Raw genomic sequence first — 13,508 nt, 5'->3', positions numbered from 1 at the left:
TTGTTGTTTTAAGCCACTAAGATTTGCAATAATTAGTTGTGTAGCAAAAGATGACCAATTTAGGGAGCATTATTATAGATCCTGAAGATGTTAAAATGATAATGGAATATTATAAATAACTTAAGTCAATAATTTTTAAAACCTAGATGAAATGAATAAATTCTTCGAAGGAAAAAAAACTACCAAAGTTTACTCAAGAGGAAAGGAATAATCTGAGAACAAAAGCTCATTTTAATCACACATGGATCACTTACCAAAAAAAAAAAAATCAGTAAGTTCCAGATAGAATTTTTACAAACAACATTGCCTAATCGCATGTACTACAACTAGAGCTTAATAACAAAAATAAAAAAAAAAATCTTCCATGAGAAAATTTTTTAAATCTATAATAAGTTAACTTCTGGATGCAGGAGAACTACAAATTAAAATTATGTTATTTAAAAAAAAAACGATAAAACACTACATGCCAGCATCTACTTTAAAACAGTGATGAGAGGGAGTTTTTAATACAAAGCCTTAAAAACTCATCAATAAAACTGTGTTCTCACTAGCCAAATCTGAGACAATTTAATCATCAAAATAAATAGTGGAAGTAATTATACTCCATTAAATAAATTATTTTTAAAATCTATGAGTCCATTCTGATGTAAATGGAAAAGGAACACTATTCCATATCATACAATGCTAATACAGAAGAAATGACAGGTAGTTAAAAATCATCACTTGGCAACCATCACAATACTTGACTCAAACGAGAGTCCATGGATACTATGAAACTGAGGAATGTGTGGCGTGTGGGAGCAGAGAGAGAAAAACATCAGTCAAATCCAAATTGGGGACATTCCACCTAATAACCAATCTGTTCTCTTAAAAACTGTCAAGTTCATGGAAAACAAAGACTAAGGAACTAGTCCATGTTGAATATACATGACAACTAAAATGTGCTGCTGAGCTCTTACATTAGATGGCAGGGGGCTGAAAAGGGGTATAAAATACGTAATTGCAACATTAAAAAACTGAATTTCGACTCCAGATTAGATAATGGTATATCGCGATTATATTTCCTGATTTTGATAACTGTACAATGGTTATGTGTGTTCTTGTTCTCATGAAATATACGCTCAAGTATTTAGGAAATAAAGGGCACTATGTCTTCAACTTCATCTCAAACTGTTCAGCACCTAATATTCTTCGTGTAGGTTGGAGTTCATTTAGCAAGTGAATTTAATAATTCACTCTATTTTTGAGAATTATGTTTTGAGACTTCAAAACATATACGAAGTCCTAGGATATAATCCCAATCCTCAAAGGGTATGTGTGCTGGGGAGGGAGCTGATGATGAATGTAACGGTCAAGGAACAAGTCTATATTCAAAATTCTAATCTAAGGTATCTGAGTGTAAATGCAGAGGGGACAAATCCAGGCGCGGAATTAGCCCGAGTTCAAAGGATTCTGTTGCGATCATGGACAAACAACTGAACCTCTCCATTTTCCCACGCCTTGATTTATTCAACTATAAAACGAGAATGATTATTTTTTTTTTAACTTCTGCCTCAAAGGGCAGAAGAATTAAGTGAAATAGTGCACTTGGAAAGAGCTTTGTAAACTTCAAAGCCCCTACACGTGTGTACTTTATGTAATAAAGTCCAGAAGAGAAACTATTTGGAATAGTTTACTAAAGGTAATTAATTCTGTTGTCAAGATTTCCTACAAAATATCGCAACTGGATGTGGTCAGGTACACACGGCTTGACAGCCAAAATGAGGTTTTCCTCTAAAATGTCCTTTCTACAGGGAACGCCGATGTAATTAGCACGGGTTCCGTGAACGGCCACCAGCCGTCGCGGGGGTGGGGAGTTGTGAGAGAAGAGATTGCCAAAAAAAATTGCGGAGGAGACGCAAGAGAGGAAGGAAAAGAACAGTTTCAAAGTGGGACAAACCCTCAATTTTGGAAAGGGGCGACACTCGGGGAGGGGAATGGGCGTGGCCCTCCGCCCCGCCCCCCGCTCCCGATGCGCGCTCGGGTCTCCCCTGCCCAGGCGTGGACGCGGCGGCGAGAAACGGGTTTCCAGCAAAAGCAGCAGTTCTCAAACCTCTAGGCTCCTAGTTGTTAGGTCCCGCCCCTCTCAATCCCCACAAGCCAGGGCTCCTAACCGCTCTGGTCACAGACTTCCAGCGGCGGGACCTGCGCGGCGAAAGGGAGGCTCGCCTGGCCAGAGAGCAACACCGGGCGAGTACCTGAGCCGTAATGAATCCTTCATACACGGTTTTCGCCCGGTTTTGGGGCAGAAGCAACGGGAACTGGTGCATCAGACTCGCTTCCGTCTCCATGACTCGCCGCCCGTGGAGCCGCGGGGCGGGTGTATCAGCAGGACGGGCTCCGCACATGCGCAGTCCCGCCTGCGCCCAGCGTGCCGAGGGCGGAAACACGGGCATTGGCGGGAAAAAGCCTCCAGGATTCTACTAGCGGAAATGAAGGTCTAGTTCTAGTGGAGCCACCTGGGCTTGCACCCAGCCAAAGTAGACGTGACTCATTAGAAGGCAACATTGGCCCCAGCCAAAGGCGACGTGGAAGATTGTTCTCAGGTTCACAGATCTGACCAAATATTATCATTCTAGCCCTGATTGTTCCGAGAACACTTCTGGTGATTTTGTTTGATTATATTGAAATACTGCTACAACTTTGGGGTTGCATTTCTTCCAGTATAAGATGTTTTTTACAGTCTACGTGTTGTAGTACTTCTTTTACCCTGAACATGCCTCATCTCCCCTTTTTCAGTGTAATCAATCTATTGGCCTACTCCGTAGGGTCTCCTATATGTCCTCAGCATTGAAGATAATGTATTATTCCGTATACAATACTATTTTATAATGTATTATAATCCACTTAATATGTTATACACAATATATTACAGTTCTGTCGCTTACCGGTTTAATCAGATAATATTGTATTTGAGAGACATCATCCCAACAGATGTCAACAGCAGACTGAATTCTGATACACTGCACTCAGATATCTAAGGCAAAACATGAGGGAAGATTGCTAATGATCTTGATGAACGAAAGTTAATTTTTCTTTGACAACCTTTCTAGGAACTTTATAGAAATGCAAATTTTCACCCTTCTATCCCAAACTCTGAGAATGAGACCCAAGCCCTCCAGGTGATTATAGTGCATACTATAGTTTTTCCCCATGAAACCTCTTACCTTCTGTCAAAGTCTTTCTCAAATGCTACCTCTTTTTAGGAACCTTTCATATCTGATGAAAGTTATTGCTCTGCCTAATCACTTAGTATGTTTTATAGGGCATTGTAAGTGCTCATTAACTATATACTAAGTTAAATTATATCCATTAGTCCTATAGACAAAGTAAAAACAAGTATTACAAGAAATAAGAGGAAGAAATTTCTCACAAGGTATTTGAGTTAGTTTCCATTTATAATATCTTAATAATCAGGCTGGATAGTATTATTATAGACTTTATGGGATTTACTTTAATTATGCTACAATGAGCATATGTAAAGCACTTTCATATGCTATTTTGTTTTGATAGCAGTGCTCTTTAGATATTTTTTATAATGTCCATTTTCTACACAAGAAAACTGAAAATCTGAGATATTAAATAAGTTGCTCAAGATAGTAACTTAATGACCTGTACAACGAGGATTAAACTCAACTCTTCTAAATTTTAGATTCAATAATCTTTCTATTAATGCACGACAGAGATATACTTGCCATTATGAAACTCAGGAGAAGTTAATCTAAAGTTTTTAATGACTCGTTTTAACAAGAGGGCTTTCTTGAATTTAATTTTGAAAGTTTGATGACAGCTTTACCAACATAATATATTTCTCCTTAATATAATTATAACGTTTTCTCTTTAAGATCCACAATTGTGAGAGAAGAGAGCCTAAGAACATTTTGACCAATAGGTTCCTCAGGAGCTAAAGATTTTTCATGAAAGCAACCTTAAAGATTTTATACTCTGACATCTTCATTACATAGATTAAGGGAATGAAGCCCAGAAAAGGAAAGTAATTTTTTCACAGTGCTAGCTGTATGTGTGTGTGTACACATATATATAAATACAGAGAGAGACCAAACTAATACACTTCTGGAGACGCCTAACTAGGCCTGCCTCAAAACCTACAGTTTCCTATCCTCATTTACTACCCTGAGCTCTAAATGTCTTTGACTTTCTGTTACTGCATCTTTAAAAAGGCCTTTCTGGACTTGGAAGCTTCTGGAAACATATAACAGTTGAGTGTTCCCTGAACAGACATGAACCCCTGTCTAGACAAGCTATCTTCATCGCACTCACTGCCCCCGTCCCCCACCACCGTTCATACACTGAACCATGCAAGTAACAGTCAAAGACAGCTGGCTCTTTGCTTCTGAATCCTCATAACTAACTTATTTGACTTAAAGGTTTTCACAAAGTGTATTGCTGGATATCATCTTAGTTCTTAAGGAAAAGATATCCAAGCTACCTTTCATGACACCTGAATTTAAAAATGAGCATTTACAGTATGATAAAGTCATAGTATGTTACTAGTGGTAGTTATTTTGGGGGAGGGAGATAGAGGACAAGGAATGAGGGTAATGGCCTGATGAGACTTTCTTCTGAACTGTTATATTTTAATTCTTTTAAGGAGAATTATTAGTCTAAAAAAATTTTAACTGAAATTTAAAATACACCATTTCAGTTAGAATCTATATTTCATTGCTCAAATTTTCAGCTTTGTCTCAGGTGTTTCTTCTCACTATTTCCATCAGTAATGGAAGAAGATAGGATACAAGCCATTAATATTGATGATATTAATAAGGGAGAGATTGCTTGAGTAGGCAGAATCTTGAAAAATGCCAAAATTAAGAAAGAGTAGAATAGCCATTTAGGAGTCGTCTCGAAAACTGTAAAAGCAGAACAATAATATCCTACTATCTATGACACTGTGTCATAGAAAGGAAAAGAGAGCAGATATTCAAGATTAAAGCGTGGTCAGCAGTGTGTAATGCTATGTAATGACTGAAAAGAATTACTGGAAGACCTTTAAATTTATTATTGCAAAAGTACTGATTAACTTTAAAGAGTAATTTGCTCTTGACTGTTTTCTATCCAAACACACATAAAAGAGCATTTCGTAAATAGTGATGTAGTGAAGAATTTTGGCATTATTTTTAAGTTTTGAAGTTTTGAGAAGAACATGTTGATAATAAATAAACTATAAAGTCTTAGTTATGTGACCAGAGTTTGGTAGGCGATATACGGAAGAGACATCCTAACTCATACAACCCTATCCAAACTCCATAGAAGCAAATTCGTTACATAGGTTTTACCAATAATGAGTCTAGATCCATGGCAGGTCCAAAATAATAATGTCTGCCTCAATCCAGGCAGTAAACTTGAAAAGCAGTGACACCTGCAGCCCAACCACAGGTGAACAAAGGAGCATTTAAGGGAAAGGTCTGCTACAAGAGTTAATGGGTTACAGGGGTGGACTGAAATCGGGAGACTATGAGGTCATCATCTAAAGAAAGGATAAGAAGGTAAGTGGGTTATTCAAACAGTCTCTGAAGACCCTTGTGAAATAGGAAAATCCAGGTTATTATACAACCCTCTTCTCCAGCAAAGCATAAAAAGACCCTCTTCCTAGGAAACATCATCTCCACATCAAAGCCACTTATAGAGAGACTAACACCTTACATTTTTTTGATAAACAACTGGAAGAAAAGTCCTCAGATGGCCAAAACCTAACAAAGACTCAGGTAATAAGTGTTGCAGTTAAGGGTGGTAGAATAGATGAGAATTACTCACATGGGGAATGCAAATTTGGAAAGGCCATAACAGTAAAGTTTGTGAGAATAATAAATACTTAGGGCCGGAAAAGAGTAGTTGTTAAGAGGAAGATGATAGATGTAGAAAATTTGAAGGAAAAAATGACTTCATTTTGAAATTTTTCCTGAGACTAGTCACCTCCATTTACCCAAAGATACCAGAAGGAAAGCAAGAGAAAAGTATATGCAGAGAAGAAAAATAGGATGCACAAAGCCCTCACTTTTATTCTGGAAAACTGAAGCTGATAAAACTGAAGCTGGACACCTATTTATATATAGATGTCCAGGCTGTGTCCTTGACTACTGGTTCTCAAAGTATGGTCCTGACCCAGCAGCATCACCATCACCTAGGAAGATGTCAATCCAGACCTACTGAATCTCTTAATTCTGGAAAAAGAGCTTATCAATCTATGTTTTAAGAAGCATATGTTTATAACAAGTGTATTTTAACAAGGTATTCTGTTGCAAGCTAAAATTTTAAAACCATTACCCTAGACTTAGTAAATCTATATTTTCATATCTGATTCTATTGTGCAGCCAGTTGAAAATCACTGCGCTAATCAAGTGAATAATTACTCAGAGCTTTTACAGTTCCAAGCTCAGAGTTAGCCAGTTACATGCCTAACTCTTAGAAGATATTAGACTAAATGAATAAATGTAGTTTATAAGTGCCAAACCATTATTTAAAAGGCTGCTTTAATGCAGAGATTATTTTAATTATGAAGAGAGAAACATTTTTTATAAGCTTGAAAGATCAGTTCCAAGTTGGGTCTAATATTCGAGAGCTGAAATTTTCTTGGCCTTTCCCTCGTGGTCCCAAGAGAGCAGCTGGAGCTCTGGCCATCTAGATGGAAGAGTAACAGTAGCTTTCCCAGAAGCTCTTTTGAAAATGTCTTATGTCACACTGGCCATCCCTGTGTGTAAAGGGTCTGAGAAATGCAGTCTTTCAGCTAAATACATCGCTTAGAATTCTGCTAGTAATACTAAAGGAGAGAATGGGTGAGATGGATCACTTTCCTTTAGGCAACACTATGAAATCTCCCCACCAAACAACAACAACAAAAACAACAATAACAAAGATTTGAACTTTGTTGGCAAAACATTATTAATAAGATACATACTTTACATGATAAATATTCAGACCAAAAATCCATTGTAAATACATTTACTTACAAAAATACAATAGTATGTTTTTCTGTATTTTCTGTTTTTTTCAAGATGATTTTTCTCTTCAAAGGAGTACTAAAAATAATTTATATTTAGTTGACTAACTAAAGTGAACATCATCTGTAAAAATTATTAAGGATCAAGAAATCAGATGAATAGGTAACATGATAAGAAGAAATAAAGAACCAATTTTACATTTTTGAAACTTATGTATGATATATAGTAATGAAATGTGCTACAAATTGAATAAAGGATCCATGAAATTACAAGCATATTTTCCACCTTAAAATATCCTTCAGCTATGAAAAATAAATAAGACATGGTTTTGTTTTATGCCATTCCTTTAAAGAATCCTTTGTTGATAAGAATAAGATTTGCTAAAGTAGCAATTTGGCTTCTAGTTAATGTGCTTGTTTCTACCTATAGACAAAATAGAACAAGTAAAGTAACATGAAATATTTGTAATGTGAAAATAGTTGACTTTAAACATTTTGAAAAACAACTATGTTAACAAAAACAAATTAAAATTTCTTCTAAAACTCATAAATGATTTTATACATATATAGTCATTTTGAAATAGCAAAACCATTTCAAGTATCTTTTCAAAATATTAGTAACACTGTTTTCATTCTTCAAAATCTTATATAAAATTAATATTAGCAGGTCTATGGAGAAACAAATATATTATACATTGCTGATAGTTATGTATAATTGGCAAAAATGTTTTTAAAAAGCAATCTACTTATATATAGCAGAAACCGTAAAAATTGTGGGGTTTTTGTTGTTGTCGAGCAAGTACCACTTATGGGAGTATATCCTAAGAAAATAATCCAAAAAACTTATAGAAATAGGAGACAACCTAATGTCCAATAAGTTGGAAATGGTCAAGTTATATAACATGATAGAATGACTGCAATCCATTAAAGTTACATATATATGTATATGTGTGTACAATATTGGTACATAAAAAGTGTATATGAGATCCTGATATGGGAAAAGAGCAAAACAATGTCAAGAGAAAGAGAAGGAACTTATATAATTAGTCGACATATTTTAAAGCTAAAGAATCTTTCATTTTTCTACCTAAAGCAAGTCTCTTAACAGCACCATAAATTTTTTAAAATAAGGCATTAGCAAAGATTTTTACAAATGTGAATGCTATCAAACTTAAAATCATCTATTGAGTTGGTGTGAACACAGTATAATGAAAACTATGCAATTCAAAAATAATAACTACAGTTAAATATGGATTATTTGAATAATAATTCTGAAAAAATCTTTGAAAATTATTTTATCAGTTATCTGCTTAATAAGGCTGTATTTGTAAAAACTCTGAAGTGAAATGCTGACATTGGATATTTTTACTATTTTGTCAACAATTAAGAAGAGTTTGTAAACTTTTAGTTAGATAATAAATGCTTTCAGGAAATGATGTAGAAAGTTTGTGAACGAATTATTGTAGCAGGAGGTAAAAATTCATAGTCAGCATGAGTAGGTAGCAACAAAGAGTTAGATTAAAACCTCTTTGCATAAGGTTTTATTATTTTGTTTGATGAATTAAGAATTCCCAAATTTTTGAGTGCTCATGTTCAAATTATGAATTAAAAATCTTACAAATCTAGATGTAGATAATCTCCCTCTGTAGGTGTTTATTGTTCAGAAATGATTACATATTATCATTTCAAAATTCAAAGTAACTTTATATACACATATAGTCATTTCAAAATGACAAAAACATTTTAAACAACTATAGAAAATTAATCAGACTTAAAAAATATCCTTCAGATCTTCTTAAGTATATAAAATTGTTTTTTTATAAAATAGTTAAATTCTTCAAAGAGTTCATCTGAGGAGGCTTCATTTCCTCATTTTCCTTTATAGCTAAAGAAGGTACAAAGGAAAAGATGGTGTGAAAAAGACACACAGAAAAAGATATAACATGTCAAGTTTGATTGGTCAAAGTTTATAGCGGGAATTTCATATGAAAACCTGACTGACAAAGATGAAAGATGAAATCGTACAAGTTTTTTTACTATTTAGAGTACTTAGATTTATTCTCTAGAGTTATATATTAATATAAATATAATATATAATATATTGATGACTTTTTACTATTATGTTTCATATAAATTATAATAGTGTAAAAGTTATTTTATATATTTAAAATTTGTTTAATTTTCTGAAAAGAGTATTACCTACTACTTTAGTGTGCTCCATTTTGTAGAAGTAACAACCTAAATTATACTCTTCTTCACCTGTCCTGAGACCCTGAAAAATAGAAAAATTCAGAGGAATATGAAAATTGGATTAACTGAATAAGCAAACAGTTTTATCCAACAAAAGCAGAGCCCCATAGGCAATCTGTTTCTCAGAATGATCTTAGCTTAGCTTAGTAAATTTTCAACTAACTTAATTTTATTCAAATACAATTTTATATGCTGTAGATGATGTATTGAGCTAAAAACCATAGTTTATTTAGGCCTTTCTAACTGAAGTAATATCCATGTCAGATGTGACTATGGATGATAATGAGTAAGGATAAATTGGGGGGAGGGAGAGTTATAGACCTAGGGACCACAGAGAAGAATGGATGTCTTCCCATTGGGCAGAATGAAAATTGAATCAAGAAATATTTTCTGCTGCCTAGGCAGGGGCTTCTTATAATCCCTACTCTGCAAGATTTACTAACCTCTATGAATACAGTAACTGCTCTGTAACTTCTACTCTGCCCTTTTCCATTTAGATAAACTTGTATTTATTTTGTCCCTGCTCCGCCTCTGTATTACTGTGTATGTCCATGCACATGCGTGCGTGTGTGCGTGCGTGCGTGCGTGTGTATGTGTGTGTGTGTGTGTGTATGGTGGGAAGAGGTGCTGGCAGTGACCAGAGGGCTGTAAATACAGATTCTAATAGGAATAATGTTTACCACTGGGAGATCCCAGAATTTGAGATGAATGCAATGACAGATGAAATGTTGGGTTGCCCACTTTGGGAAGGGGGTAGATATGTTTAATGTATGGGAAGAAGAAGGATATTTGGTAATCACAAGAGTAAACTAGAGTAGAAACTGTTATGCACTCACCACACCCATATTTTCTTTCTCCTGGGCCCATACCTCACATTTCCAGACTCCCTTGCAGTTTGATGTGCCAAGTGACTGAGTTATAGCCAATGGAATGTGGATGGCTCATAAAAACCTTCTATGCATGATTCAACATTCTTTTCCTGTCCACTGGCTTGAATCAAAGGATTATGAAGCCCTTAGGAATGATGGAAGCACAAGGTAGAAAAAACCTGTGTCTGAAATGTCTTCTAAATGACTTGATATGAGGAGAAATAAACTTTTAATATTTTATATTAAGGCACTGAAATTGTGGGGTTCATTTGTTACACAAGCATTGGAACACATTACTCTAATACAGTAGGTATCAAATTGCTGTGGTATTTAGATTCATTTGAACATTTAAGAATGAAGTAACAGCATATTGTAAAAAGTCAGATATTTGCAATATGGCAAAATTATATCCTTTGGAACTATTTAAACGTATAATAAAAAGTTTAGATGTCAACAGAAATATGTACATTTAAAACATTTAATATAGTGATTAAGTGAGTGAAAAATGTAAGACCAGGATTTTGAGGTGCTACTTTCATTTTTCAACTTATTTCTTGATAAAACCCAAGTGATATTACACAGATTAAAGCCGCATACGCAAACACATTTAATGAATTCAAAACAACTACCCTGGGATAAATAATTATAAATCATTTTGCCTATTTATCAAAGTTTTTTCTGCTGAACTTCTGCTTGAAAACATTTCATTAGCCTCTTTTACTGAAGAGTAATAAAATTTAATACTTTTAAGAATACCTAGTACTATAAACTACTAACAAATTCATACTAAATTTCAGTGACATTTGATTGTACATAAGTTTGCTCTTACCTTTTCTTCTTATTTCTAAAGTCAATAATTCTGAACATTTAAAAATCTTAGAAGAAAATTTATTAAAAGTAAAAAGAAAAAACTTTTCAAAATTTAAAAGTTTTTAAGCTTTGGAGGGAAAAATATATTTTAAACTGACTTCCTAAATTGTTCAAATAGCAGTCTCACAATAGATGAGTCTAATGGACCAAAATGTGAGCATATTTCCACAGTTTAAGAAACTTGAAAAAAAAAAAGAAAGAAACCTGGGAAAAGAGTTTTGTATCAAAAATAAATTACTTTCTCTTATGATATAATTAATTTTCTGAATGCCTCAAATGTGTTTGGGTCATTACACAATATTTTGAAAACTGCATTGTTTTGTATTCTGATTATTTTAAAGGAGATCATTTTGCAAATGTGTACAAAGCTTTAACATCAAAGTAACTCAATGGCAGTAAAATATATATACCTGATGTAATCAATAAATACTTTGTCCCAAACCTTCTTAATGAACTTACCCTGTGAAAGAAAAATTTTTAGCAGCTAAAATGACCTAATGATTATGTTTTGCTATTTTGACTACTTATCTTTACAATAATCCTGATTGCTTGCCAAAAGCCTTTCTATTAGAAAATTGTCAATTATGGATATAGCTGAAATTATTTTAGTCATTAAATCAAAAAAAGTGTGTTTCTTTCCTCATTTAAATAACAACGGTAAAAACAAACACAATTAGCTTGATTTATCTGAATTGGAAATCTTTTGGTAAAATTTACCCATTGACTACCAACCCTCCACTCTACCGTTGTTGAGGACGTTGTTTTGTACTGCCCAAATCCCCCTGCAGGACTGACTGATAGCTTGGCCATTGACAGCTCTCAGTTGTTAGCCCTTCCTGTGACTTGTCCTCTGCTGAAGTGAGCTGACTGGCCTAAAGTCATGCCCTGTTCCCAAGACAGCACTTTTCTAATGACTGTTAATACAGGAGTGTAAAGGCCTCTCTTTTCCATAATGATGGGGACTCTGAAGGGCCGGCTCATCTTCAGACCTCCTTGTGTAATCAGCAGAAGGCTGTTCCTGAATTATGGTTCCACTTCTTCCTCCACCCAATCCTGCTTCTTTCCCTTCCTCCACAGCTGTCAATCCCCAGAAAACTTCTTCACAAATTTCTTCCTAATAAACTTTCACTTTCAGAGTCTCTTTAATGGGGAACCCAACTTGTGACAATTATCAATTAACATTTGAATAAATATATGTGCAGTGATACCTACTACTATTGTCTAGGACTAATAATTTAATAAGGGAGATTACTTCATTTGCATATTTTTCATTCATACTTGTTATGTCAAGTGAGCTTTTCTAGTTATATGTTATTCCGATTAGGTAGCTGGGACAAGGATTCACATTTTATAGCTATGTAAACTAAAGCTTCAAGAGAAATGGCTTTTTGATTCCATGCAGAAATTATTATTCATGTTTTCTTCTAATTTGCTTCATTGCCTGTAACACCACTTCTCTAAAAGATTCTTCTTCAGTTGCTATAAAACTCCATCACAGAAGTTTTTATTATATTCCCAACTTAATATGTTGTAATTTCCTAGTCATCCTGGCAGTAGAAATTCAACACCATCATCATATTTAGATTTTCTTCAAGTTCTTATCCCCAAACCCCATTGACCACACACATTATATTGCCTTCCTTCTTTTTGTCCTTTCAACATGTTTATTGAGTACCTGCTATAAACAAGACATTTCTGGAGAACTCACTATGTGCCAGGCCTTATAGAAAAGTATTTTTCATGCATTATCTCACTGAATCCCTATGACGACTCTATGATGTTCTTCTATTATTTACATTAGATAGGTGAGGAAACTGAGGCTTAGGGAGCTGAAATGACTTTCCCAAGGCCACAAAACTGTATGTCACAACACCAGGACTTAAAATTGGGTTGATCTGATTCTGAAATTCATATTCTTTACCTCTGTACTAGACCTCTATATTAAATCAAGAAGTAGAGAGATGAATGAGACATGGCTTCTACTCAAGGATTTACTATCGAATATGGGAAGACACTAAATAATTATTTTTATAATAGCTTTATTGAGACATAATTCATATATAACACACTCATTTAAATTGTACAATTTCATACTCATTAGCAGTTACTATTCCTCAATTACCCCATCCCAATTTCAGTTCCAAGCAACTACTAGTCTACTTTCTGTCTCTATTTATTTGCCTACTCTGAACATTTTGTATAAATACAATTATACAATATGTGGTCTTTTGTGACTGGCTTCTCTCATTTAACCTAAGGTTTTTAAGGTTTATCTATGTTGTAGCATCTATCAGTACTTCAATTATGGCAGAACATTATTCCATTGTATGACTAGAATACATTTTGTTCATTTACTCAATCATGAGTTTATTGATGGATGCTTAAGCTGTTTCCATTTTTTGGCTATTAAGAATAACGGTGCTATGATTATGTAAAAGATTTTATGTGAATATATGCTCTCATATCTCTTGGGTATATGCCCAAGTGGAATTTCTGAGTCATATGGTAATTCTAGACATATT

General features: G+C 34.4%; 1 protein-coding gene and 1 long non-coding RNA gene across 4 annotated transcripts in view; one reads left to right on the top strand and one right to left on the bottom strand.

Annotated features, from left to right (window-relative positions):
* Nucleotides 1–10,120, bottom strand: part of FANCL (FA complementation group L) — a 69,163-nt gene extending 59,043 nt beyond the window's left edge. For 2 of the 3 annotated variants that reach the window (XM_039887100.1, XM_039887098.1), the window contains exon 1: nt 2,238–2,395. In XM_039887100.1, coding sequence (XP_039743034.1) covers nt 2,238–2,387 — 150 coding nt within the window. In that variant the 5' untranslated portion in view covers nt 2,388–2,395. Of the gene's footprint in view, nt 1–2,237; nt 2,396–10,083 lie in introns of those variants that run through there. The other variant, XM_039887099.1, reaches the window with a different exon arrangement.
* A 113-nt stretch (nt 10,121–10,233) lies between these two features.
* The window catches only part of LOC120622099 (uncharacterized), a 36,031-nt gene continuing 32,756 nt past the window's right edge, over nt 10,234–13,508 (top strand). Inside the window, exon 1 of the long non-coding RNA XR_005658422.1 lies at nt 10,234–10,284. This is a non-coding gene — a long non-coding RNA (uncharacterized LOC120622099). The remainder of the gene's footprint in view (nt 10,285–13,508) is intronic.

The sequence above is a fragment of the Pteropus medius genome, unplaced genomic scaffold (genome assembly GCF_902729225.1).
Source record: "Pteropus medius unplaced genomic scaffold, Ma_sr-lr_union100, whole genome shotgun sequence".
Classification (NCBI taxonomy): Eukaryota; Metazoa; Chordata; class Mammalia; order Chiroptera; family Pteropodidae; genus Pteropus; species Pteropus medius.
Note: the sequence above shows the minus strand (reverse complement) of the source record. Positions and strands in the feature narration are given on the sequence as shown.